Source organism: Rattus norvegicus, chromosome 4, assembly GCF_036323735.1.
Source record: "Rattus norvegicus strain BN/NHsdMcwi chromosome 4, GRCr8, whole genome shotgun sequence".
Classification (NCBI taxonomy): Eukaryota; Metazoa; Chordata; class Mammalia; order Rodentia; family Muridae; genus Rattus; species Rattus norvegicus.
The window spans coordinates 133,686,356-133,712,285 of record NC_086022.1 but is presented as its reverse complement, the minus strand read 5'-3'; the positions used below and the strand labels follow the sequence as shown (position 1 = coordinate 133,712,285).

Genomic DNA, 25,930 nt, shown 5'->3' with positions numbered 1-25,930 from the left:
CCCGAGAACGCTGGAGGGCTGAGCAGGGACGCCTGCGCCCAGGGCCGGGTGCTTGGCGACATCCCTGCAGCCACGCGTGTTTTGGTCCGAACTCAGCGGTGTGGACGCTCTCTAGCTAACCCTGAGAGCCTGGAAAACTCATACACACACCCGCGCACCCTCTGCCAGACACGCACCCCACGCGCGTTCGGCCCCCGCTTGTCAGAGACAGAGCCCGCGCCAGCCGTAGCAAGATCGCGAGTGGGCTTGGGGACAGGGCGCACCGCGAGAACCCTCGGCCCTCGTACTCTCGACACCCCCACCACCACACACTTTCGCTTCTGACCCCTGCGCCTCTTAAGCTCAGGGATCTGCTCTGCGACACGCGCGTGCCACCGCGCCCCTCCGGCCCTGTCCCGGCCACCGATGGCTCTCCGTTTCTCGCCTGCGCGCAGCTTTCCTCCCGTGCTCTCGATTCTCGGTTCCTGTCCCTCGGAGACGTCTCTCTGGAGCCGACCAGACGAGGCGGCGCGCGCTTCGGGTGGGGACCGAGGCGGTGGCGGCGGCGCCGGGAGCCGAGGAGTTTGCCAGCTGCCGCAGGGTCGTGGTCATCTGCTGCCTCCGCCTCCTCGCGCCCCCGCCTCCCCTTCTCTCCCCCCTCACACCCTGCTGCGCTCGGAAACTTTGATTCCTTGTCCCCCTCCCCACCTGTTGTGAGCTCCGCCTTAGTCCCTGGAGACTGGCGGTGACACACACGGGCGCCAGGGAGCTCCGCGCCCAGAAACAAAGTCTCATGCCCCCCCACCCCAGTGTTTGCTTGGAAATTGCTGCCTGCAGCACCCCCATTCCCGCGCAGCTCCCGCCCCCTGGGAGTCTAAGGACTAAATAAACAGTTGTAACTCCAAACCTTGCGCCTGCCACCGCAGCCCTATCCCACCCCTTTCCCCCGGTCCTGCCCCTCCTTTTTTGTTGTTGCAACTTTGTAAGATCCCGGGAAGGTGCTGAGACTAAGGCTCAAGCCGGGCTCCGGGTTTCCCGATCCCTGCAGGGATCCCCCGCGGCGCATCCTCCTACCCTGTCCCCCCCGGAGCTCGGGGTCCTCTCCTTCCTGCTGCCCCCCTATCTACTCCGGCCCCCTCCGCCTAATCACCTCGTCCCCTTCGAGCCCCTCACTACACAACCTTCACGGAAGGAAGACTTGCTGAGGGTCGCCCCGGTCTCTTGTCGATCGCAGACCCCGAAACTTTGCCCCAAGAGGACGGCGCGCGGCGGGCGAGGGGCAGCGGCGGCGGCGGCGGCGGCGCGGAGAAGCGTGGAGCTGCCGGCGCCTCCTCCCCGGACTCCGTGGGTAAGTTGAGGCGGCTGTGGCAGGCGCGCGGGCGGGGGGAAGGGGGGAGAGAAACGAGGAAGCCGGGGCGCTGTATCAGCCAGCCTGGACAACCAGAGATCCGCGACCAGGCGCGGGGAGCAAGGAATGTGCCCGTCCGGCTGGTAGGTGCAAGCAAATACGGGACCTGCTTTCTCCCCTTTCCTCTCACTTTCCTCCCTGAATCCGAAAATCTGGAGATCAAAGTTGGCGTGCAATGTGAAGTGTAAAATGTGGTGACATCCCTCGCTCTACTTCTCAGCCCGCTCCCCCCTTATAACTATTAATTATTTCCAAGCCATTGTGTCCAATACCCTAGTTGTGCTGATTTCAAAGTGTATTGATTTAGGCTAGGCTCATCCTACGTTTTCATCTTAATTTATTTTCTTATGGCTTGACTGGAGGACCCAAAATGAAACTTGTTTCTTCCTTTTTTCTTCCACCCCACCCCCAGCCCCTTCATCTGGGCGCTTTAAGTAGAATAATGAAATTAATGAACGTTTCATTGGGTTGCATTTGAGCTTACCCAGCACACTGCCGAGGGCCCACGGTCGCTCTCACGGCAGGCTCCAGGTATTTTCCGAGTTCTGATTTCTTATTTTGTCTCTGCTCTTCAAGCAAGAAGGCCGCGGGAGGAACATTTTGGATTCCGGTTGAGGAGTCTGCCGGTTGAAACCCTTGCACTTCATCTTCCTTGGGCCATAGCCTGGAAGAACTTGCAAAATAGATGAACTGAGAAAAACCCAAGGATATTAAAGAATTTTTTTTCCCTGTTTCTGAAAATGTATTGGAGGATCCCAAATTCTTGCCTTTTTTTTTTTCACTCTTCATTTTTTTCATAGCGAGAATCAGTTTTGGGACTGGCTTGGTGAGAATATAAGAGAGCTAGTAAGACTTGAGATGTTTTCTATTCAGTTTGGTGGAGGCAGCAGCGTCCTTGCTAATTTCTATTTCAGATCATTTTCGAGTTTTGATTTTGAAGTGCATATCTCTTTAGAGTCTGGAAAAAAAAGAAAACTGGGCTCAGATTTTTTTTTCTAAAAGGGGGTGGGTGGGTTTGCCCTCCCTTCTTTGAAATGTCTAATATTTAAAGAGCATTAAAAGTATAAATAAAACTCAAAACACTTACCATTGAAAAAGTGTCATCTAAAATCTTAGTGCCAGGGGGGAAAGGTTTAGCATCTTGCTAGTGGCTACAACTCCCTTACTCCCCCCATTTTGGATTAGTCATTGTATGCGAGAGGGAGGGGGAAATTCACTTTTTTTTTTTTTGAAAAGTAAACAGCCTCCAACTGCTGAGCCTTGACAACCCAAATTAAGGAAGCAGGGGAGATCAAACAGGGCTGCTGCTGGGTTGTTGTCAGGAACTGCTATGAGGGAGAACCCAGCAAGGTTATATGTTCACTTATGCAGAAATGGACCATTGCAAATGCTTATCTCTATTGTGCAAGTGAAGCTTCACTTGGAAGGAAATGCCCAGCCTCTGGGCTGCTTTTGAGTTCCTATGGATGCTGAATTGCTAAACAAGTTACTATTTTGTAATACATTTCCTTTTTTTAGGAGAACGGACTCTTAAAAGGTATCCAAAGAAATATTAAGTCATCTGAATTGTCTTACTTGTTAACCAGAACCTCACCGTGGAATTCTTTTTCCCAACATTAGACTCCCACACCAGTTAGATAACATTTTCTCACATCCAGCTTAGAAGATTTGCCTTTCAGGGAGCCAGAGTTTTATATGTGAGGGTTTAAATTTGCTGTTGTAGTTAAAAACAAAAGGAAGAAACTCAAGTGATAAAGCCCAGTTTTGGAATTTAAAAGAGAGAGCCTTCTCTAGATTACACATGACCTCTTTTTTTCTTTTTTTGATTGACATTCAGTATGACCAGCTGCTGCTTTATTCAGTTTCTTTGTAACTTGGCCTCCCTTGTTGTCTAGGAAATTTTAACTATTTCATTTTTAAGGAAAGTAGTAACAGTAATTTCTTTAGCATTCCCCCCCCCACAGGTTTGTCAAAGTAATACCAAGGAAACATTAATTATTCAAAGTAACTGTGTCAAAGGAGGGAGTTTACATTGCGGGAGATACCCTCAAGATACTATGTTTATATTTAAAGCCTGAAGTGTAAACTATGTAACACTTTTTTTTTCAGCTACAAACTATCCCTAAATTAGACGTCATCTTTAATTATGTAGAACAAAGTATGAAATAGGACAAGTAAGCACATACAGAAGAATAAAAATCATTGTCACTTAAGGCTTGAATTTTTAATTAACTAGTGCCTGTCACATAGTGACTACTTTGGTTTGTTTTTTTTTTTTTTCTTATAACCTAGAGTTTCATAACCATGGTACACAACATGTTTCAAAGTCTGACGCTTTTATTGGGTATACCTTTATTGTATAATTAAGCAATGTGGGTTAAACATACACATGGATGCTGTTAGGCAATTTTCTGCAATATGTCATGTTTTAAAAAAGCTGTAAATATTTTGTAGTTAAATCATTTGCACCAACAATAGCAGAAGTTAGTCGAGTTAATATTGGGCCTGAGCACTTTTATTTTTCCTGTGACTCAGGTTTTCCTTGCTTCCTCGCAGACCCCTGACTTTGTACAGTTGCATGCTGAGGCTCTGTGGAAGGGTGTTGGGTTTGCAGCAGTTGCTGAAATGAACAGAAAAACTGGGCTATTTCCTAAACAAATACATTTTACTACGGCATGACCAATACCAGAATTGGGAAAGAGAAGGGAGGGACTAGCACATTTGACAGCCTTTGGAGCCCAGCTTCCCCTTTGCAGCCATTCCTAATGCATGCATTTCTATTTGGTTTGCATTAAACTCCAACTTAATTTTGTACCATTATTGTTCCACCTCTGTCTCTTGCCCACCCTCTCCCAACCCCCACCCCCCAGTCCCTGGCGTATTCTAGGTTTAGGTGCTAGAGGTCTGATCCCATTTCAGTGGCTATATCCAGAGTATTTACAGGGAAGGAATAGCCAGAGCTTTACCTATTAAAAATCATTTTAGGCACACATTAGTCAAATTTCAATAGATTGCAGACTAACAGAAAATAGTATAAATTTTGTTTATGATTCGGTTACTTTAAGGTACTTACATTAAAGAAACTCATTTAACCCGAGTGCAGAACATTAAGTAGGGAGGGAAGCCCTGCAAAGGCCTCCAGCTGCCCTTTGCTCTCCCGCTAATCTTAAATTACTACAATTTAATTGCAACTTCAAGGCATCAAATATGGGCTGTTTCTCCAGGTTTCAAGAGAGGGTTCCCAGAGCTTAGCTTCGTTTGCACAGGTGGTATTCTTATTTAAAACAATTTCTTTTCCTGAGTACTTTTTTCTTACTTTCTTATCTTGTTAGATACCATGCCCCTTTTATACACTTCAGTCAGAGCAAAGGCTGTTTTGCTAAGTAAGCAATAGTAGCCATTGTCTTAAAGCATGTTTTAAAATATGGACTATAAATAACAACTCTAAGCAGAGAATAGGTTATGTGTTGAAAATAAATCCGACAAAAGCATTTGATGACTGAACAGGTGAATTCCATACTTTGAGATTTTGTGTATACATTTATTATTTGTGAGTTTTTTTTTTCTGACTGCAGCAAATCCCATCAAGCGATCAAACACTGAGCCTGTGAGCAAAGCCAGCCAGAAAGGGTTTGCACATTTTCCCAAATGATTCTTCCCTTTGCTTGTTCCGTCATCTGAAGGCCACTCAGCCACGGACCAGGCATGGTATGCAAAGAGCCGCCTTCAACTGAATTTTGAAAATTACTTCTAGTCTGATACTTGGATGAATTAAAGTTAGGGGTGCCAAAAGCTGGTGCAGCAGCAGTGTGTGAGATGAGATGACTTCTTAAAATAGGGGCAAACCTGGCCCAATAAGGATGCCTTCTGCACGACAGTTAACCCTTCCCTTCCTTAGGGGATTCTCTATCTCAGTGTGCACGTGACCACAGGGTTAATGGGACGCGATGCAGATTTGGCTTTTGTCCCTAACCTGAAAATAAATGTAAGGAACAGTTGATTTCAAGAAATGCTCTGCTTTCACTCCCTGCGATGATCTTGCTGTGTGGGCTTCGGCTGGTGTTCTGCAGAGGAAGTCTGTGGAGGTCAAGTACATGGCACTTAGGGAAGACAATTAGACAGCTTTCTTTGTTTCTTTAGTAAATTATTCTTATTAATTACTGTCAGTTTGTGGGAAGGCATTTCTCAAACCTTGTGTAAAAGGCAGCTCCCATTCATGAGACAGGGCTGGAAGCTGCATTTGTGTCTCCACTTTTACTCACATGAGGTATGTGGGCCAGGTTAGCTTAGAGACATCTCTCCCCGGCTTGTTTTTCTTTCTGCAGTCCTGACACTCGTTTCTAACATATGCTTTGGCTCTGGAACACAACAGGTGTTTCTTGGGTTGTTAGTGTGTGCTTCTGAAAGTGAGAAGATGATTTCTTAGGCAGCCACGAGAAGAGAAAACTTCATGTGAGGACACAGCCTGGAACCTGAGCAGGTGCACATGCCTTTGCCTCTGACCTCCCAGTCCTTCTGCTCCACAGAAGCACTGGTGTGGGCACTGGTTGGGGTGGGAGGTTTACCATGACGCTGTAGTCCTGTAAGGCTATGGGCTGAATGCAGAGGATGCTGGGGGGGGGGCTTCTGGTGGCTTGATCTTGCTCTTCCAGGCCACTCAGTTGTTGGGTTAAATTAGTTTCCTCAATCCCAGTACTTAAAGTAACTAAATCGTAAACAAAATTTATATTAGATCCTGACAACTAATAATCTATTTAAATTACATTAAAGTATCTGGGCAAAATTTTAATTAAAGACCGAAGTACTGTCAAGCCCTGTAAATATCCTGACAGGTCTACTCAAACGGAACTGATACCGTGAAATATTTACATATGTCTGATGTATTCGGTGCATCTCAGCAGTGCCTGTCCTGGGCTAATTGCTCTTTCTCTCCAAATCACATTTTTAATAAAATAGATTTTTTTTCAAAGAGAAATAATGAATACACACACAGTCGTGTTCCAGAGTTCTGTTTACGACTCCAGTCTTTCCTTGCAGGATCCTTCTGTGTTGGGTTTACTCTCTCTCATTGCTGTTGAATCAGTAGCTGAGGTGGAGGGGCCCCTGACTGAGAAGAGTGGCCTCCTGTTTGAAGATGTTAAAGGCTAGCTTGGCTCTCCGAGGATCCAGGGAGAAGATGAGAGCGGGTTGCTGAGGGTCCCTGTTTATATTTGAGAGTAGATTCTCTTTGTTTGAAACAGGGATTGTCCTCTGAATTTTGTATTTGGATACATGCTTATTTGTTACCAGTGGCATTTTGTCAGGTCCTCCGATTTTTACTAATCGTGTGCTTTGCCTTAGGACTAGAATACTGGGTTCTATTTCCAGCATCAAATGTAGTGTGAATTCCCAGTGTCTTCCTCTCACCCGTACACTTCAGTGTTACTTTGTTTTTCTTCAGCTTTCTCCAGGCTCCTGCCTGTGTGTTGCATGGTGGAGGGCTATCCTCTGAGCTCAGTAAATCAGCAACAGGGCCTTGTTGTACAATTTCAGGTCAGTGAGTGATGTGTGTAGAGGGAGGAAGCCGTCAGTTTTGCTGGAGCCCTGCCCTCCCTGAGCAAGGTGAGCACTGGGATCCAGGTAGATGCTCTTATTAGGGGTGGAAGGAAGTTGCAGACAATCTTGTGGGCATTTCGTTTGTTTTTAAGACAGGGTTTCACGGTGTAGCCTTGGTTCTTCTGGCACTCCCTCTGTAGACCAGACTGGCCTCGAACTGAGATTTGCTTGCTTTTGCCTCCCAAGTGCTGAGCAGTAAGATTAAAGGTGAGCACCACCACAGCCAGAGGCAGCCAGCAAGTTTCTTCACCTGCATTGAGAGAGAGGGGGGGGGGGAGAGAATATGAATGAGAAAGAATGAATTTGAGAATGCATATGTATAGGACAGTTATTAAAGTACATATTCTTGAATCAGAACTGAGTGTGTGTATGTGTGCACCAGTGCGTACTGAGACACGAGGAAGCCAGGTATTCTATTCTGTTGCTTTCTGCCTTCTTTCCTTGTGATAGGGTGGGTTTCTTTCTGATCTTGGAGTTGGCTCTTTTTCAGGTAGGCTGCCTGGCCAGGGAGCGTCTGTGTCTTCTCCTCTCACAGTGCTGGAGTTACAGGTGCATGCAGCCACTCCCGGCTTTTACCTGGGTCTAAACTCAGGTCCTCCTGCTTCTGGAGCAAGCACTCTTAGCCACTGGCCAGCCCTTGAATCAGAATTATTGATGACTAGCAAGTAGAGTGCATTGATAATTTTTCTGATGTAGCTCAGATGCCCACAGGATAGAGACTGATGGTCCCAGGTGATCATTGTCATTGGAGGCAGGCAGCAAAACCAACCCTGCTGAGTGTTGCTAACCATTTTTGTTTGGAAGGTGGTCCTGTGTTGTTGTTGTCGTTGTCTGCATTTAGAGTGAAGACCAATTGTTTTTAACCAAACGTGAACTCTCAACAGAGCTGTGGGTCAAACACAGAGGTGGTCACACAGCTCCTAGCTCCCCACACCTGGGATGGGTCCAAGCCTTGTGCTTGAAAACACCATCCACAGTTAGACATGCATAAGACAAGGAGACAAGAAAGCTGACTGACTACCTCAGTGCTCAGAGTCACAGAAGCGCTTGTAACCACCCCTCAGGAGGATTTGCTTGGCCCCCGTAAAACCTGAATAAAGGTGGGCAAGCTTCCTTTTCAGAGTCAAGCACAGAAGGAAACATTGCTTGGGGATATGCAGGCTACAGAAGAGCCTCTGGGTTCAAGCAAGTGGAAGGAGCATTGTAGAGCATCATATCCTTCTACCAAGTGTCCGATCTTTCCCTTCAGGAGTCGTCTCCCTCGGCATCTCCTGGGTGATGCGGTTGGTCACCTTATAGCTGTTAGTTTCCACCAAATGGCATTCTGGGATTTCCTCTCTACTCTCATTAGTCAAGTTTCATTTCAAGATCTAAACGGTCTGTTCCTTAGATTAACCTGCTGGCACAAGTATTTTGAGTTCCCTAAGCATGTTGGGAGATTCTCTGTGTATGTGATGGGACATGCTCAGATATTGATGGAGAGAGCCTAGCCAAGGATGCCACACAAATATAGAAACGAATCCTATCAAGAATGCCTCCTTCAAGATTAGGAGATAAGGGGAGATCACATGCTGAGAAGGCCTGTGTAGGCTCTAGAGCTCTCCCTACTCAGATCCAAGAGTTACCTAAGTGAAAGTTGTCCCAACATATGGGTGTGGGTGGGGTCTGTGTTTGTAATGGACCTTTTGAAGTTTCCCAGACTTCTCTTAACTGGTTTTCTAATTTCCATTTTAATTCTGGTGTGGCCTCATTTTAATAACAGCTGAAAACTGTTTTCACTGTTTAGGACTTTCCATCTCAGTCGGTGCTGGGTTCTGGTGCCCTTTGGGATAATTAGGTGACACCAAGTTCATTTGCTTCTGTTCTGACGTTTATGCACTTAAACAAAGTTCTCCAGTAGACTAAACTTCAGCACTGGAGATCTCAGCTTGATAGCGACTGAGGTGTCTTGCTTGTTGAAAGGATGTTAATCATTTCATTAAGAAAGATTAAGTAATTAACTGATATTTCATTAGGGAATCAATAGCAGTCCCCTTTCAGTGATGTATTCTAGTGATTTTTTGAATAGGAAGTTGGCCGTGTTTAATTACATGGAGAGCAGGTTGTCGAACATTGTAAAAGTAGGGACACAGCACTTTGGGAAACCATCACTGTCCGTGTGTGATGCAGAGAGACTGGGAGAAAGCATGTATTAAAATAGTTTCTTGCATGGGCTCCTCTGGTATGCTTCTAGATTTGTTTCTCTTTTGTGTGTCTTCTCTGTGTTTAAGAAAGGTTCAGCTGTCTAAATGTGTTGTCTTTTCTAAATAATGGTTTTTGTTGCAGCAGGATCCATGCTAAAAGTAAATGTGTGGCTCTCACTTGGGCTCAGTGGACCAGGAGCGAGTTCTGTTCCTTGCTGTGGACAGGAGTGGGGGTTGGGGGTAAGAAAGGGAATTACAGGGGTGGGGTGGGGTGGGGGGGTGCTTCTGACTCCACCTCTCTGTCTGAGTTTCTAAACATTCCAGGATGGGATGGGAGGGTCCTCCCCACCAGGCAGAAGTTCATCCTTCTTTAGCACCCCTGTGTTCTGCTGTCACACATGGGGACTACTGGCATCCCTCGCAACTAACTGAACATTGAACAGATCCCCGAGGAGCCGTTGCAGTTCAGAGTTCCGTTTTTGTTTTCTTTTGCTTCAGAAACAGGACAGTTACTTTTACTAAATATAGAAACTTTCTGGTGGTGGAGATGACTTTCCCATAGTATAGTACTACTGGTAAAGGATTCCTTAAGCATGAGGTAATAAGAAATGATTTTGAAAGCCTTGGAAATGGGTTTGGTTTTGGGACACAGGGCTTTAGGGTCTCTGCTGAGTGCAGAGTTGCTGTCTCCATCCATCAGCCATGAGGACTTTAGAGGAAAGTGTTAGAGGGACCTTTGTCTTAAAAGCTGTAAGTTTATATTTTTAAATTTGGGTTATGAAATACGTAAGGCACCAAAGGAACAAAGAATACTTATTTGGAACATTGCATGTCTGCGGCCCAGCTTTGAAACACACAGTGGTTTGGTAAAAAGGCTGCTGGTCTCACCCACCTGTCCTCAGCCCTTCAGAGGAGGGACACCTTTTTCAGTGGGCAAGCTTTTGCTCCCTGGATTTGTGTGTGTGTGTGTGTGTGTGTGTGTGTATGCGTGGGTGTGTGTGTGCGTGTGTGTGTGTTTAGTATATATAAGTATACATTTCTCATAAGAGGATCTCATGTTCATGTGCAAAGGTTTATATTATAGTACTTTATTATATGTATTCTTTGGCAACCTGGTTTTTAGAAGAGTATTTAGTATAGCTAGTGAAATTTATCCATATGGGTGCGTATAGCAGTAGCTAATTTCCCTTTTGCTTTCTTATTTTAGCTATTTATGTTTTTCCTGCATATATGTGCACCATGTGTGTGCAGAAATCAGACTGGGGGGTGGGGGCCATAACAGCGTCAGATCCCTTGGAACTAGAGTGATGAAGGTTGTGAGGCCATCATGTGAGCGCTAGGAATCGAACCCAGGTCCTCTGCAAGGGCAACAAATACTCTTCCCCCTGGGCTAGCTTTCTGGCTCCTGATTCCTCTTTTCCATTAGACCCATTTGAAGTGTTGAATTTTAACCCAAAACAAACTCTTGACATTTGAACCCCGAACTTAGCAGTATAGGATTTGGGCTCACTGCGCAACCATCGGTCCTCACTCCTAGTCCGTAATTTGCTTATTTTTATGAACTTTCAGAGGAAAATAACCTTAAAAATCTCAACCATTTATCAGGGGGATTGAATAAAAATAATCTTTCAAGTGGCCCCTCTTTTTTTGTTGGGGCAGGGGGTGGGGATAGGCATTCATCTGAGGGAACCTGTCCACTTCCTCATTATTATTTAAAGAGTTGGCTTGGAACTTAAGACTTGCCTATGCAGGGTCGTGGGTTGAGGATCGGAGGTTTAATTAACAGGTTCTTTATGCATCTGTGTCCTTGGTGTGGCGTAGCACCTTGCTCTTCAGTGGAGAAAGTGATTTCTGCACAATTCGAAGGGCTGGCATTTTGATGGTCAGAAAGCCATATCAATAAAGATAGGCTTAGCTGGGGGTCAGAGCCTGTTTTTAAAATAGTGTGCGTGTCTACCCTCAGCTCCTTTACCAAACTTGCTGCAGAAGCTGGAGTTGAGGCTCCCTGATTATGCTAATGACCACGAGAATCATTGGTGCGAGGCGGGATGTCATCAGCGGTATAATCGGGGAAAGTTACCAGGGCTCTTTTTTTTTTTTTGTCATTAAGTATTAGTGATAAATAATTCGCTGTTCATTCTGAGTAGATGGAACATATTTAATTCTGATGTACAGAGTTTCAATTTCATCAGGCTCATTGCAGAGTAAAATGATAATCTTTGGTAATTTGAGAGGAAAGAGAAAAGGCGTTTGTGTCAGCAGGACTAACAGAGGCCATCTCGAAATGTTTACCTTGACAAGCCAGAGAGGGCCAGGAAAACTTATGATTTTTTTTTCCTGGACAGCTTGGTTATTTGTGCTGACATTTTATTAGAGTATCAGGTACTCAGTAAATAGCACAAATGGCTGGAGATGTTAAACAAAATAGTCTAAAGGTAGCTAATGTTTCTCTGCAGAAGGGAGGGAAATCTAACAGAAGGGAATGTCTGGACAGTGCTCTTTGGAAATGAAGAGCATGTTTGACTGGGACCGTAGAGCTTGTTAGGACGGTAGAGCTTGTTAGCCATTAGACAACAGGTTTAATTTAGGCAGAAAGCGGCTTGCTCGTAGCAAAGAAGGTTGTACTTGGTCGTGATTTTTTTAGCGAGGAGTTAGCAGGACTGGTACCATATGCCGTCTTTAGAGCTTCTGGGAAGCGATGGCTCTCATTCCAGTGTCACTAAGGATTTCTCGTGAGATTCTCGGTAGCAGATACTTGCCTCTCTGTAAGTGGGAGCCAGCACTTGTTTTGTTGATGCATAGTTGTGCTAAGTGACAGGAGGTGTACTAAGAGAATGAGCTGCATTTTATAGGCTGTAAGAACCGGTGATTGAAAGATGGGAGCCTGTTTGGAGGACATTTCTTCCAAGGATGCATTATAATAGATTGTCTGGAAAGCGCAGTCCCACCCTGGCCTGGGCCAGTGAGCCTTGCCTTTCCTTGCTTCTGTCCCTTGTATGGGGCCTGTGCTGGCTCTGTCCAGCTTTGCCATCTGCTCTTCCAGCAGTGGTCTTCCCTGTGGTAAGGCGGGCCAACTGGGTCAACCATTGTGATCTGGCAGATATCCACTGGGAGCTAAGATCAGCCAGGCTCATTTTATGTGTGTCCAGAGCCAAGATTTCAACTTGGTGAAAAGCTGTGGAATTTATCTCCCAAAGCGTCGCCCAGACTCTGCCTTTCCTTTCTCCAACTGCCTGAGTGCTGAGAAGATTGCTTAATGCTCCTAATTACGCGATCTTCGCGGTATCTTCCAACACCTGTGTGCAGTGCAGATCCTGGGTGGTCACCAAGCCTGGCTCTGGCAACTTCTTCTCTTCTCGAGTGGGGAAATCCCAGGGGGCCTGGCTGTGCTCCCACGTGTGAGCAGAGAATCCAAAAGGGTGACCCTTTCTTTTGACCTTGAACTTGAGCCCTGAAAAGTATCTTTAGACTGGGTTGGGGCTACTCTTAACAATAAGTAAGTCAGAAATGATGTCTTTGAACTATCTGTAGCTTGTCATATCCATTATCTACATACGTATCTTTAAAGGTATTTTCTTTCTCTTTTCCTTTGCCAAGTGAGCATTAAAGTTTTGTATTGGAATGAGGAGGCAAGTGGGAGCCAGTTTGCTTTTGAGCCATGCAGTGTTAATGGGGGAGTTTTCTGGGCTTCTGTCATCCTGGTGTCAGAGGTGGGGGTCGGGGGCCCCATCAGCTCTCCAGAGGACCTCACTGTTGCTTCAAGCCAGTCACACCTCTGTCCCAAGGAGACTGGGGTCTAGAGATGGTATACAACATTAGTGTATAACTTCACATGTGTGTATGGGAAATGTGTTTGTGTGTATGGCTATATACTGTATGGACATATGGATCTATTTTTGGAAAGTAACAAAGTTTTTTATGGGGTTTGCCAGTTAATTCAGGCTGACCAGTGAGCCCCAGGGATCCACCTGTCTACACCTTTCCGGTGCTAGATTACAAGCACATGCCATCATGGCTAGCTTTGTACGTAGGTGCTGTATAGAAACTTAGGTCCTCATGCGATCACGGCAGGCTCCCCTGAGCCATCTGCCCCCACCTGTCCGACTTTACTTCTCACTACGTGCCGGGATTGTGCCCAGGCCCACAGACAAACTGGGCAAGTGCTCTACCACTGAACTACATCTCTAACCCAGGGACATTTTCTTATGTCATGATGTATCCTGTATAGTTGTTAATGACTTATTTCATCGTTCAGTAAATATATTCATATCTCATTTTCTTCATTTTGAGATCAGTACCACGAAGGCCAAATGTTCTCTGCTGTTTGGCTGGTGTAGGAGTCCTGAGATGTGCAGAGTAGCCCTTTAGAGCCACATCAGTGGAAGGCAGGGCCCCGATTGTGGGTAACAACACGGTGTAAAGTATCAGGGAGTGACTTCAGAGAGAACTCACAGGTCACAGCTCCTGAGGTTAAAGTGGATGTGCGATCCTGACACATGCCATTCCGTCTCTCGGTGGCGCCTATGTCTTGTCTTTCCTACATTCTTTGGCAGTATCATGTTGGTTTCCAGGTTGGAGCACGGATTTGGGGTGAGATGAGAAACAATAGTTTTGTCTCTTCTCTCCATATCAACTTTGGAGAATCAGGAACTTAGATGTCAGAGCGCCAGTGGCCTATGAAACAAATTCCTCTAACCATGTGGAAAGTTCGAGTCCATGAGCCCTTTGAACTCTCAGTAGAGACACAGAAAGTGAAGTAGACCAGGGACATGTGGTGCAGTCAGAGAGAGGTGCGCTGGGAGCTTTGCTTACAACAGCCACCATACCCAGTGCAGGGTCTCCTCTGTAGGAGCTTTCAAGGCTTCGAGTCTGCCATGCGCCCTCCTGCCTTTCTGTCTTTCCTCTCACCCTCCCCTGGGATCTCACCTTTGACTACCTTCTGTCCCCATTAGCCTCCACTCCGTCACCTGCCCTGGCCTTCCCTCCCGAAGGAGGTTTCTGGATGTTAAATTGGATTACAGCCTCAGGAAAGAGCCAAAGTCCCGTCTTATTCCAATGTGTGAATTAGTGAACGTGCAGAGAGAGTGCCTCTACTTTGAGGAATTAATTTTTCATGCTCTGGAATGGTTGACCCAAGCCTTGCAGAAGCCAGCCAGTATTGAGGATGCATGTGCTCTAGTGGCCAGTAAGGGCGCACTGCCCAGGAGGATGAAATGAGCTTCCCTTATGGGGGTTTAAGCCTTGAGTTGGAAGCTGAGAATGGGTTTTTAATTAATTAATTAGCTATTACTGAATTTTAAACTATTAACTGCATCACCTTGAAGCAAGTGGTTTTGGTTCTCTTCTATAACTGGTTCTGATTCTCTACATCTTAGATTCTGGCATTGTGAGTAACTGTTTTGAGTTTTGGTATCTTAGTGGCAGGGCCAGTGGCTGGTGTTGGCCAGCAGGAGGCGCACGTGAGTAGCCTAGGCAAAGCCTTTATCAAAGTACCAGCCATGCAAACACTGCATCTTGGTGGTTGGGTGTTGATAACAGTTTTTCTTCCAATGACCTGAGTTCGCACATTATGACAAGGCACTGTAGTTCAGGTCTTCTCTTCCCAGTAGTCGTTTGATGATGAGAGCTGACAAAAAGAATTCTGAACCCCTTGAATGTTCTTCCTTTCTTCCAACTATGCCTGTATTTCCTCTGCAAGGAAGGGATTGACCCTTCTGGTGCTCCTACTATCTAGAGCCAAGGGGAAGGGCTGTAAAGAGCTCGTGTAGAACAACCAGAGGCCAGGCTGGAGTGGATGTTCCATGTCTCCATGGTCTTCGGAGATTGAAGGGGAGGGAATTGGTATCACACATGTTGTGATTTATAGGAGGAAATGCTTTCAGGACCATTCGAAGTCTGGGGCGTTTCCCACAGAGAACAAGGGTTGACTTACCAGCCCAGGGTGTACTAATAGGAGAAAAGGAAGCACAAATCAACCACAGAGAGAGACCCCTGTGGTCCCTTAAGCAGGGTTGGGTCTGGGGCAGGAGACCCTTCCTGCAGAGTATTTTCATATTTCCATTGGGTGTCCATTATATCTCATCTTTGTAATCACCACAGCAACTGATGATGCCACTGTCCCAAAGTTAGACAACTTAAGGATCTTTCCCCCTTTGGTTTTAGATTTGAATTACACTATTTTTGCATGAGCACATGTGTGGAACCTAGAGGCCAACCTTGAGTTGCTCTTCAAGTGTAGTCCGCCTTATTGTTTTGAGATAATTCTCTCACTGGCCTAGAGCCTGCCAAGTAGGTAGGCTGGCTGGTCATTGAGCCCTAGAGACCCAGAGTCTCTGCATCAGAACATGCCTGACTTTCCACAGCTGCTGGAGACCCATCTGAGGTCTTCATGCTTGACGGAGGAGCACTTCCTCCCCAGTCATCAATCAGAGTTTTCACCTCTGCACTTCCATTCCTTGGGATGATGTAAACCATAGAGGGGGAATTTAAGGATAAATTTTATTTACCATTGTAAAAGTAAAATATGTGTATACATTTATTTATTTATTCAGCCAGCTCCGTATTTATTTACTTTTCCATCCATTGGCTCAAAATTAATACTGGGCCAGCAAACATTCCTCTCTGAGCACCAGCTGCCCCAGCTTGCTTTGGGATAACCTGGGGTGTTTTGATACAAATATTACTCGGATGCCCAAAACCAATGTCAATCTTTCTTTGTCAACAGTCTTACCTCATTCATCTTTAGTCTTTGGTTTACTAACTATATGGCCACCCGGAATCATCTGAGTCTTCTTTACGGCAGCTCTGATTTCTGAGTCACACAGCCCTCGTTTACAGTTGACTACCTAAAATCTAGGAGGTTAGCGTACAGAGAGTGAGCAGGCGCCTTTTTCCAGCTTGGGTACTTAATTAAGACCTGACAGATTGATTTTTCCATTTGGCCAGAAGGCAGGTGTCGCCTTGATTTGAATTTCTTAATAAGAATCTGTTTAGCTCCCCCCACCCCCCACTAAATACGTATAGTTAGCCAGACTCCTTGGGAGTATGACCTGTATACAACAAATTGTTTAAAATCCAAATCAGACTCCTTGTGGGGAGTTCCTGTGAGGAAAGTACTGATGGGCAGTCGCTTTACGACTTGCTGAGTGCCCAGGGTCCCCGTACAGTGTCTGCTTGGGGGATGCTGACTGGTGGTGTAGAGAATGTGAACTCTCATTTTCTGACCCTTCACTACATCAGGGTCAGGGTGACAGCATTGCTATCAACAGACCTGACACCTTGGCGAAGGGTTGGTTTTCTCTCCATTTGTCCGTTTAATTCCCATCTCTTCAGAGAGGAGAGGAATGAAGGTAACTTCCCCAAAGGATTGTTAGCATTCACAGTGAAATTTAAACTCCCAATTCAATCGATTAGAACACACCCAAGCTCTGTTGAAGTCATTTCATTCTTGTTACATGAAGTTGGGTTGAGGCTGAGGGCCCTGAGCTGGGCACTGGCTGGCATGTAACCAAATCCTGATGCCACTTGTTCTCACGAGTCGGTCACACTACAGTGCCGTGGTGAAAGACAACAGCCTGAGGCCAGGCACTGTGGGCTGAAGAGTTAGTTAACACTTGTTAGAGCTTTTAACTTCTCCATTGCTTTTCCTTTTTGATAATTGCATATGTTTAATAGCCTGATATGATGGTGCATGCCTTTGAGGCCAGCCTGGACTGCATACTTGGGAGTTTCATGTCAGCGTGCATTACAGTGTGAAGCTCCACCTCAGAAAACAAACAAACAAACAAACAAACAAACAAAACCTTTGGGAGGCAGAGGCAGAGGCAGAGGCAGAGGCAGAGGCAGAGGCAGAGGCAGAGGCAGAGGCAGAGGCAGAGGTAGAGGCAGAGGGATCTCTGTGAGTTTAAGTCAGCCTGGCCTACATAGTGAGTTCCAGAACAACCAGGGCTACACAGAGAAACCCTATCTGGAAAAATAAAGAGAACAAAACAAAAACTAAGCCAAACCAAAACCAAAACAACACCCCCCCCCAAAAAAAAAACAAAACCAAAAAAACCCCAAACAAACAAACCCTAAAATAACCACCAACAGGGAACCCTAACCAGACATAATCTAACAGATTTTGTTTGTTCTGTGGACTAAATTCTACAAAGACCGTCAGTGTCCATGTTAGCTCTTAGAGTATCTCTTATGCTTGTATCTTTTCTGGCTAAAAGTTGCATGAAGTGGGCGAGGCTCAGAAGGAAGGATGGATTTTGCAAGGATGTTTCCAAGATTGAGGGCCGCACCACCTCATCCCCGAGGCTGAAGCTCATTGTCTCGCTTCCGGTTGACTTGCTTCAGCTTAGCCTCTGCTTCTGGCTAAGCGTCTGACATCTGGATTTGCCGGGTGTTTTTGTTTTCTTCTGCCACTGGTGTAGATGTGGGTAACAGGGAGTGAAACCTTAGGTGGCCCAAGGGAGCCTCATTCCAACGGTGCCCAGCAGGTATGTGCCACCAGCGTCATCACCTTACCAATAATCCGTCATGCTCTGGGCATTCACACGTGCCGGTGGGGTGTAGAGGGAGGAGTCACACCACTGGTTTGCCAGGCTCCTTGGGAGGTGTAGGTGGCAAACTCTGGCTCTGGGAGAAGGTGGTGTGAACACACAACTGTATCTGTCCAGGGGTCCCTGGAACGTCGCACTGTTGTTGAAGATCCTGAGCTGTGTGCAGAAAAGGAATATTCGGTTAGAGCTCAAAGGTCTCAGAGCTTGAGATGCCATTGCACATTTCCTCATTCAGACCTGAGGCTTGGAAGCTGGGCTTTTCAAATGTTTTTGTGCCCCTCCAGTTGACCAGTGGTGCATCCATAAAGAGTGCTGTCTTTTCGCTTCACTCTAGTCTTTGTCATAAGATTTCAGTCAAGCCCATGGCTGTCTTGTCTGTAGAAGAGGTAAAGTCCCTCTGTTCTTGGCCTAGTTCCGATATCTCTTGGACATAGAGTGCATTGAAATAAAGTTTGCACAGCTTAACCCGCTCTCTGGGAGGGACATCTCTACCTCTGGCAACATGGATGTGTGTGGAGTACCCATACATTGCCTGCCTTTACTGAAAGACCATCTCAGTCCACTTGTGTAAGAGACCTGGCAGACTGGCTGTGCACACACATAGATGTACACACACACACACACACACACACACACACCCCTTGCCTTGCATGGCCAAACTGGCTCTTTTACTCATCTACCTAACCTCACTAGATTAGTCCTAATTTATCTAGAAGTCTCGTTCATCAAGGGCGCTGTTCATCTTTTCCTGTTGTCTCCAAGGAGTGAATGGGAGGGGCATGGTTCTCCAGTCCTGCTCCTGCTGGTTAGCTACATAACCGAGCATGAAAAACCAGACTTCATTGTCTGAACCAGACAGTGGGATCAAGTTTTATTTAGTCGTCTGCATTTGCCTGACCTTGGATAGGTTTCTCCGCACCCTCTTGTTTGCTGGCATAATGTGACAGCATGGGCAGGGCCCAGCCTGGCACAGCCTCAGCCTCCAGGCACAGTGGATACAGGGCTCTCTGTGACTGTGCCTGGAAGCATCAGGTTCACTGTGCATCGGTGAGTCCTGCTCCACACAGAGTGCCTCAGATTCTGAGCCTGAAGGTCAGGTTCTGACCCCCAGCCTCACCACTCACAGACCACATGACCTGCTATTACCCATTTCTGTGCTACATTTTCCTTACCCACAAAATGCTATGTTAGTGTTGAGCACATGTGGCCGGCGGTGAGGATTAGCGAAGTGAAGTCTTGTAACACACTTAGCACAGGGCAGAGGGCCTAGAACACGGTGAGCCCTGTGCCCATCACAGGGCCTTCTGTGGTTGCCAGGGTGGTGCCCACAGTGAGGGCCGAGCAGCCATCAGTGGACTCTAGTCGGATGCTTTCAGATCCTGCTGTGGCTTCCCAGCATAGGGAGCAGAAGTCCAAGGCAGAGCCTTGTTTGCAGAGTCTTGGTTCTAAACCCAAACTCTCATCGGGTTTTCACATTTGGCCACTTTCTTTTGCCTGGGAGTGGAAAACACAGACGTGGTTTGCAGCTGTGGATAGCAGCCCTGGCTCTGTAAAGAGGGGAAATTTCTGCTTGCTAATTGCGCCACTGACTTGAGGTTTCTTCCTTCTTTACCCCATCCACGAAAAGAAGCGGAAGTGGAAATGTGGCCTTGGCATGGGTAGTGAAGGAACAGCATAGGAATGTCCTGGGAGTCATGGTGATGGGGTCCGGTGGGCATGGATGCTGTCTGGGGTCATACATAGTCCCTCTCACCCATGGGTCATCTATTCTAAGGTGCGTTGTGCATGCCTGAATCTATGGACGGGACTGACCCCTGTATTCTTAGGGTGAAGTTTAATTTATAAATGAGGTTCGGCAAGAAATTAACAGTAATAGCTTAGTACAATGTGCTATAATAAAAATGACATGAGTGTCTCTCTCACAAAATACCCATTTAAGAATTTCAGTCTGTACCCAATCTCAAGTAATGGAAAACCAGGAAGGTGGAGACCCCAGGTGAAGGGTCCCTGGCTACCACTTAGCCTCCTCCCCCTCCTCCCATCTTCCCACACCTAGGCAATCATTTGAAGTACTTTTCATTCAATATCTTGTCTATTCTGGATGTTGCCTGTGCGTGGAGTTATCTGTGTGGCCTTGCATGTCTGTATAATGTTTTCAGTGCTTATCCATGTTGTAGCATGAGTCAGTACTCCATCCCCCTTTATGGCTGAGTAGCAACCCAGTGTATCTGTCAGCTGTGCTTTTCAACCGTGTGTTGCTAGACGCTTGGCCTGCCTCCTGCTTCTGGCTTTTTCAAGGAAGGTTACTGTGAGCATTCACGTATGGGCTCTTGTGTTGATGTATGTTTTAGCTCTCTGGGTATATACCTGAGTGGGATTACTGGGACAAGGTACCTGCTGCGTCTGAGCTTTGAGGCGCTTCCCACCGCCTGCTTCCCATTCCCACAGCAATGCAGGGGGCTCCAGTTTCTCACTGTCGTCCCTGCTTCTCTTACCCGTCTGGGTGGCTCACCGCTGTGCATTGGAATCTGGGATGGGTCGAATGACTTGCTTCCGTGGCCGTTCCTGCTTCTGTGTGACAGGCTATGTCCTGTGAGTGGAAAAGACGAAGATAAAAAAAATTACGGTATTACCAGCTCGCTCTTGGTGGACATCATGCACAGGTTATGGTGGCCATTACAGCCATCAAGGGTAATGAGGGACCTTTGCTCTTATTTAGTGTGGCTTTCTCTCCAGGTATAAAGCGACCACCATCTTGGACTAGAGATTACCTTGACCAGTAGCTATGGCAACTAGTGGAGCAGACACAGTTCTGCCACATTAGAGCAGTGGCTCTCAACCCTCCTAATGTTTAAACCCTTTAGACCTCATGTTGTGGTGACAGCCCGCCCCCAACCATAACCATCATTTTCATTGCTACCTCATAACTATAAATTTTGCTACTATTATGAATCACAATGTAAATATCCTTTAATGTAAATGTCCGAAGGTCTTAAGCAACCCCTGTGAATGGATTGTTTGATTCCTGAGAGGTCAAGATTCACAGGTTGAGAACCACTGCTTTAGAGGTGAAGTGAGGTTCTGTGTTCCAATCCCCCTTGATGAAGAGGAGGCTCCTTCTCAGCTGTGTCCCGGAGGACTTCTTTCCCTAACATCTAGTCTTTGAGTGGTCCTTCTCTAATTGCCGTGATGTAGTTTTGGAACTCACGTCAGCCAATCAGGCTGTTAGGGAGTGGTGAAGCCAACTTCACTGGAGTTCACATGCCTTGTTCTGATTGCATCTGTGGCCCCTCCCAGAAGGAGGCAGTCATGGAGAAGGGGGAATCTGGTTGTTTCCACCCACATATGTGGACAGAAGTTGGTAGCCAAGGCCAGTCCTCAGGAGAAAGGGAAGCCACTCTGCTGAAGAAGCACAGGTTGCCAAGGAGACAGGGTGGGGTCTAGGCAGCAGCCCCGTTAGCTGAAGGAGCAGGCAAGCAAAGCTTTGGGTGAAAGAGGAAGGTGTCTTTGGTGTCCATTTTCAAATGGATGACACTGAACATCAGAGGAGGCACTGTCATTAGATGTCATTAAAACTTCCCAGCTTTGGTCCACTGCTCTTCAGTAGAGGTTGGAGTTGCGTTCCTTATATCCCCCACTGTACAGGGAGCACACAGTGCTATGTCTGCTGCTGTCTTCAATCCCTGCTCACCGGTACAGTGTAGGACAAACTTACAGGTGCAGACAGTCATGACCTTGGAAGTAAATCTCTAAGTAGATGCACTATATCCAAAGATGGTGGATATTGATAATTTCTAACTCCGACTTATACCAAGATTAACAGTGAGTTTGCAGGAGCTTTTTTAGAAGGACCAGTGCTGTAATTGGAGAGAAACAATGTTCTATTACTACTACTACTACTACTATACTACTACTATTATACTACTACTATTATTATTAAACAGATTTTTATCAGGAAAACTTAATAAATTCACCATTTGATATATAGAAGGCAATAATCTGGGGATGCCCACATAATGATTTCCTCTAGAAATATAACTTAACTAATTCTGCATTTGCCTCTTTACTCCTTCTGGAAACTATACATCTCCCAGTTACTTATTCAGGAAGATCATTTGTATAGGCCCAGTTTTTAGAATAATTAATTTGTAAAGAGTTTTAGTCTATCTTCCATAAGAAAAAGATTTTGGCGGCTGGGTCATGTCTTGGGGCTTGCTGGGCAGTCTGTGGTGAATTTAGGCATTCCAAAAGCAGAATACTCCTGAGGTAATATTCTTTATTTTTGTAAAAGGATGCACTATAGACCTTCAGGAGGTTGTCCAGTCAGTGAAGTATTTGCTCTGTCTACAAGCATGAAGACCAGAGCTTAGATCCCCATTACCCATGTAAAAGGCTAGCCCAGCCGTGCACGCCTGGAACCCTAGCCCATGGTGGAGGAGCCTAGGCTCACTGGCCTGCATCTCTAGCAGAATTGGTGAGCTCCAGCTTCACTGAGGGACTCTGTCTCAAAAAAACAATATGGAGACAGATCGATGAATAGGCTCTATGTTGACCTTTGACCTGCACATGCACACACACACACACACACACACACACACACAGAGAGAGAGAGAGAGAGAGAGAGAGAGAGAGAGAGAGAGAGAGAGATCAATATAAACATATATAAAGTGGTTATACCATTTTTCTGTACTTAACTGTGCGTATGTATTTTCTTTAATCCATTCTTGTGAATTAACCACCTGTTTAAGCAGTGTTATCTCTTGCTTCTGCTCATGGTACATCAGGACCATACTTCATGAATGTTCTCTGTAGAATGCCTTCTGAGGATTGCTGCAGCCCCTCTCGGTTTAACACCATTCCTGTAACCCTTGTTTTGTTTAGGTCGAGTCCTTTTCATCTAGCCTTCCACATGCAGAATTTCGTTGGCTGAAGTGGATTTACCACACTGTGATAGCTAATCTTGGCTGTCGGTCTGATGCACCTGGGAAGAAGGAGCCTCAGTTGAAGAATTGCCTCCCTCAGATTAGTCTGTAGACAAGTCCATAGGGCATTGTCTGCATTGCTAATTGATGAAGGAGGGCCCAGTCTGGAGTGGGTGGAACCATTCCTTGTCAGGTGGGCCTGGGCTGAGTAAGAGAGATGGCTCATCTTGAGCCAGGCAGCCAGTCTAGCTAGTGGCCATCTGCCGTAGCGTCTGCTTCGGTCCTTGACTCTGGTCGTGCCTTGAGTTTCTGCCCTGGCTTCCTTCAGTGATAGAATGTCATTTGGAACCAAGACGAAGGAAACCCTTTACCCATCAAGTTGTTTGAGGTCAAGAGTGTTTTATCACAGTTCAAGAAAAGGAAACCATAACACAATTCAAAACGTGCTAGAAGTTCAACATTTTCTTAGTCACTATATTTAGATTATTTTCTTTAAGCTTGCGTCAGTTTTTACTCATTGTCCTTTCTTAATTCAACACCAAATGAACGGACTCTGTCCATTTCTACTTTTCCCAGTTTTCTAGGTGAGAGGGGGCGTGGAGTTCAGCTTAGTGCTGCATTAGTCACTAGAGCAAAGAACTGGGATCAACTTCGCTGTCCATCATCAGATGAGTGGGTAATAAAAGTTTCTATATATCTAAGAAACGGAAATGAAATACTTAGCTCTAAAGAAAAATGAAATCACAAAACTTGCAGGGAAATGGATGGACTTGGACTCTGTAATATTAAGTGAGGTCACACAATCTCAGGAAACCTGCACGCTCTCCCTGTTATATGGAATCTAGTCAAAAATATATTCGTGTAGGCAAACGGCTGTATATGTGGGTACAATATGAGGAAAAGAGAGCAAGAGAGGCCAGATATAATTGGATGAGGAAGCCCTGGATGCAGGTAATAGACACATGAGAGAGGATAGAAAGCTCATTGTCTTTCTACTTTCAGTTGTAGATGTTTTGACTTTGGTGACGGATAAGGACATGAAATACGTTCAGTACCGAAAATGTCCAATTCCACATGAAGCCCCACAGTGTTCACCCTGAATCCCTTCTCTAACTGGACAGAGGATTGAATTGCATTGTCTTTGGTGTTCTAGTTAATTTGGTGTATGATTTTTTTTTAAAGATTTATTTATTATATATAAGCACACTGTAGCTGTCTTCAGATACATCAGAAGAGGGCATCTGATCTCTTTACAGATGGTTGAGCCACCATGTGGTTGCTGGGAATTGAACTCAGGACCTCTGGAAGAGCAGTCGCGTGCTCTTAACCGCTGAGCCATCTCTCCAGCCCCGGTGTATGATATTCTTATTTGCAAGTTGTTTTAATAATAAAGTTTGTTTTTAAAAGTGTGTTATTGTAAGCAGAATTACTGGGATGAATCTCTCTTTGCAGGGATCTTGCCAAGTGGTATTGAGATAATGTTTCTCCAAAAGGTGCCCCACAGTCACCCCCTCTGCCCCTTTCTGAGCACACAGCCACGAATGCTTGTTTCATGCCGTACCTTGAGTAGGGGCCTCGTTTGTGGACATCAGGGAGGAGAGGTTAGGCGCTCTGAGTGTTCCTGCCACAGCTGATATTAGCATTTTCTCACTGCCAAGTGCTGTAAACTTCTCAACGTCTCTTTTTATTGTTTGTTCGAGTTTAAAAATTATGTTTCATACAAAACCTGGTGACAGTGGTGACGCTGAAACACTAGAACTTGCTTGGAGAGCCATTACGTGGTTTCCCTCCTGTTTTTTTCCAGGAGGTTGACCACAAACAGTAACTTCAAAGAGACTTTCGTTGAGTTTAGTTTAGTTTTGAGACACAGTCTCATGTAGCTGCAGCTGGCCGTGAGTTCCCTAGGTCGACAGGATGACCTTGCATCCTCAGCTCCCCGAGTCCTGGATGCTGGGGTTACAGAGATACAGCCCCCCAAGTCATGCTGGGGATCGAGCCCTACTCACTGAGCCACATCTCCGGTCACCAAAAGATGGTTTTGATTTTTTTTTTCTTCTGCATAGGGGGAACCAATTGAAACACAGGAATCTAAAAATAAAAAATCCAGAGGACTTCCCCCCACACCCAACAATTCTCACTTCTTTCTCAAAACTAATACTTGTTTTAGGAAGACGGGCTCCAACCCAGCGGCAGAGTGCTTATGCTCGATTTGACACAGGTCTTTTTGTTTAGATCAAATGATATTTTCCGACTTAATTTCACTCATATTGAGTTTCAAGATTCTTAAAAAAAAAAAAAAAACACACCCCAAAGAGGAATTGAAGGCTTTTAATGGGTCTTGACAGAACTTTTTCTCTAAACAGTGAAGGATGCCAGACCCAAGCCAATATCATTGGTCACTTCATGTAGAAACTCATAGAAGGTGAAGCCAGTGATAGGTTTTTTTTTTTCAATTAAATCTAATTAATTGATGAAAACAGATTAAAATTCTCGTAATTTCATTCTGTCAAAGATGGAATGCACATGTTATGATTGTGATTGTTACAGAAAGTTGAAGAGCAAGCGATTTGTTTTTGTGGTGGGGAAATAAATTTGAAATTTTTTTTGGAGAACGTTCTGTGGACGCCTGTTCTTCTTAGATTAAGAAACGTGTGGAGTCAGGTGTTCCTGGTAGAGACTGCAGCTTTATAACTCCCATCCAGACTCTAACACGGTCCTTGAAGAGAAGCTGTTCCTAACGACCAGCATTCCAGATATTTTCGTGTTCCTAGGCTAAACAGAAAGATTTGTATGTTCAGACTGATGCTGGATAATCATGGACATGGACGGCTGCCTCTTAGATTAATGGAAATGTTCGAGGCTTTGGGTGATAGGTTTGAAAGGCAGCTTAAGTTTTCTGTGATGGTTCCAAACTTAAAAGATGAAAACCCCACAGCCAGGAGGCATGGCTCAGTGTGTAAAGCACTTGGTACACAACCCGAGGATGGGAGTTTGAGCTCACAGCGGCCATGGTTCAAGTCAGGTGGGTGTTGCAGCCTGCCTGTAATCCCAGGACACGGGGTGCAGACACAGGGAGTCCTCAGAGCAAGCTGACTAACTAGAGTAGTAAAGCTGTGAGCTTCAGGGTTAGTGGGAGAGCCAACAGCCTGACACCTGACAACCTCAGGCCCCCATGCTCGTTCACACACACACATACACACCCCTCGGTACATGCACGAGTGCTCACACACGTGCAAAGAAAAGGATTATATATAGTTTGGTTGCGATGTGTCCATGATCTGCTGGGGAAAAAAA

General features: G+C 45.8%; 2 protein-coding genes and 1 long non-coding RNA gene across 13 annotated transcripts in view; 2 read left to right on the top strand and 1 right to left on the bottom strand.

The window, feature by feature from the left end:
• Eif4e3 (eukaryotic translation initiation factor 4E family member 3) overlaps positions 1-2,484 on the top strand; it is a 148,597-nt gene extending 146,113 nt beyond the window's left edge. The window contains exons 7-8 of the mRNA XM_063285846.1: positions 1,214-1,327; positions 1,964-2,484. Of these exons, the coding sequence (XP_063141916.1) occupies positions 1,214-1,327; positions 1,964-2,076 (227 nt within the window). The 3' untranslated portion in view covers positions 2,077-2,484. The remainder of the gene's footprint in view (positions 1-1,213; positions 1,328-1,963) is intronic.
• Positions 1-2,614, bottom strand: part of LOC102555037 (uncharacterized) — a 37,483-nt gene extending 34,869 nt beyond the window's left edge. The window contains exons 1-2 of the long non-coding RNA XR_005504176.2: positions 2,475-2,614; positions 1,872-2,345 (exon numbers count right to left, since the gene is read on the bottom strand). This is a non-coding gene — a long non-coding RNA (uncharacterized LOC102555037). The remainder of the gene's footprint in view (positions 1-1,871; positions 2,346-2,474) is intronic.
• Foxp1 (forkhead box P1) overlaps positions 1-25,930 on the top strand; it is a 691,302-nt gene that overhangs the window by 96,362 nt on the left and 569,010 nt on the right. The window contains exon 1 of one of the 11 annotated variants that reach the window (XM_039107379.2): positions 1,370-1,470. The exons of the other annotated variants lie outside the window; for them this stretch is intronic. The gene's annotated coding sequence lies outside the window, so the exon portion shown is untranslated. Of the gene's footprint in view, positions 1-1,369; positions 1,471-25,930 lie in introns of those variants that run through there. 11 annotated transcript variants of the gene reach the window in all.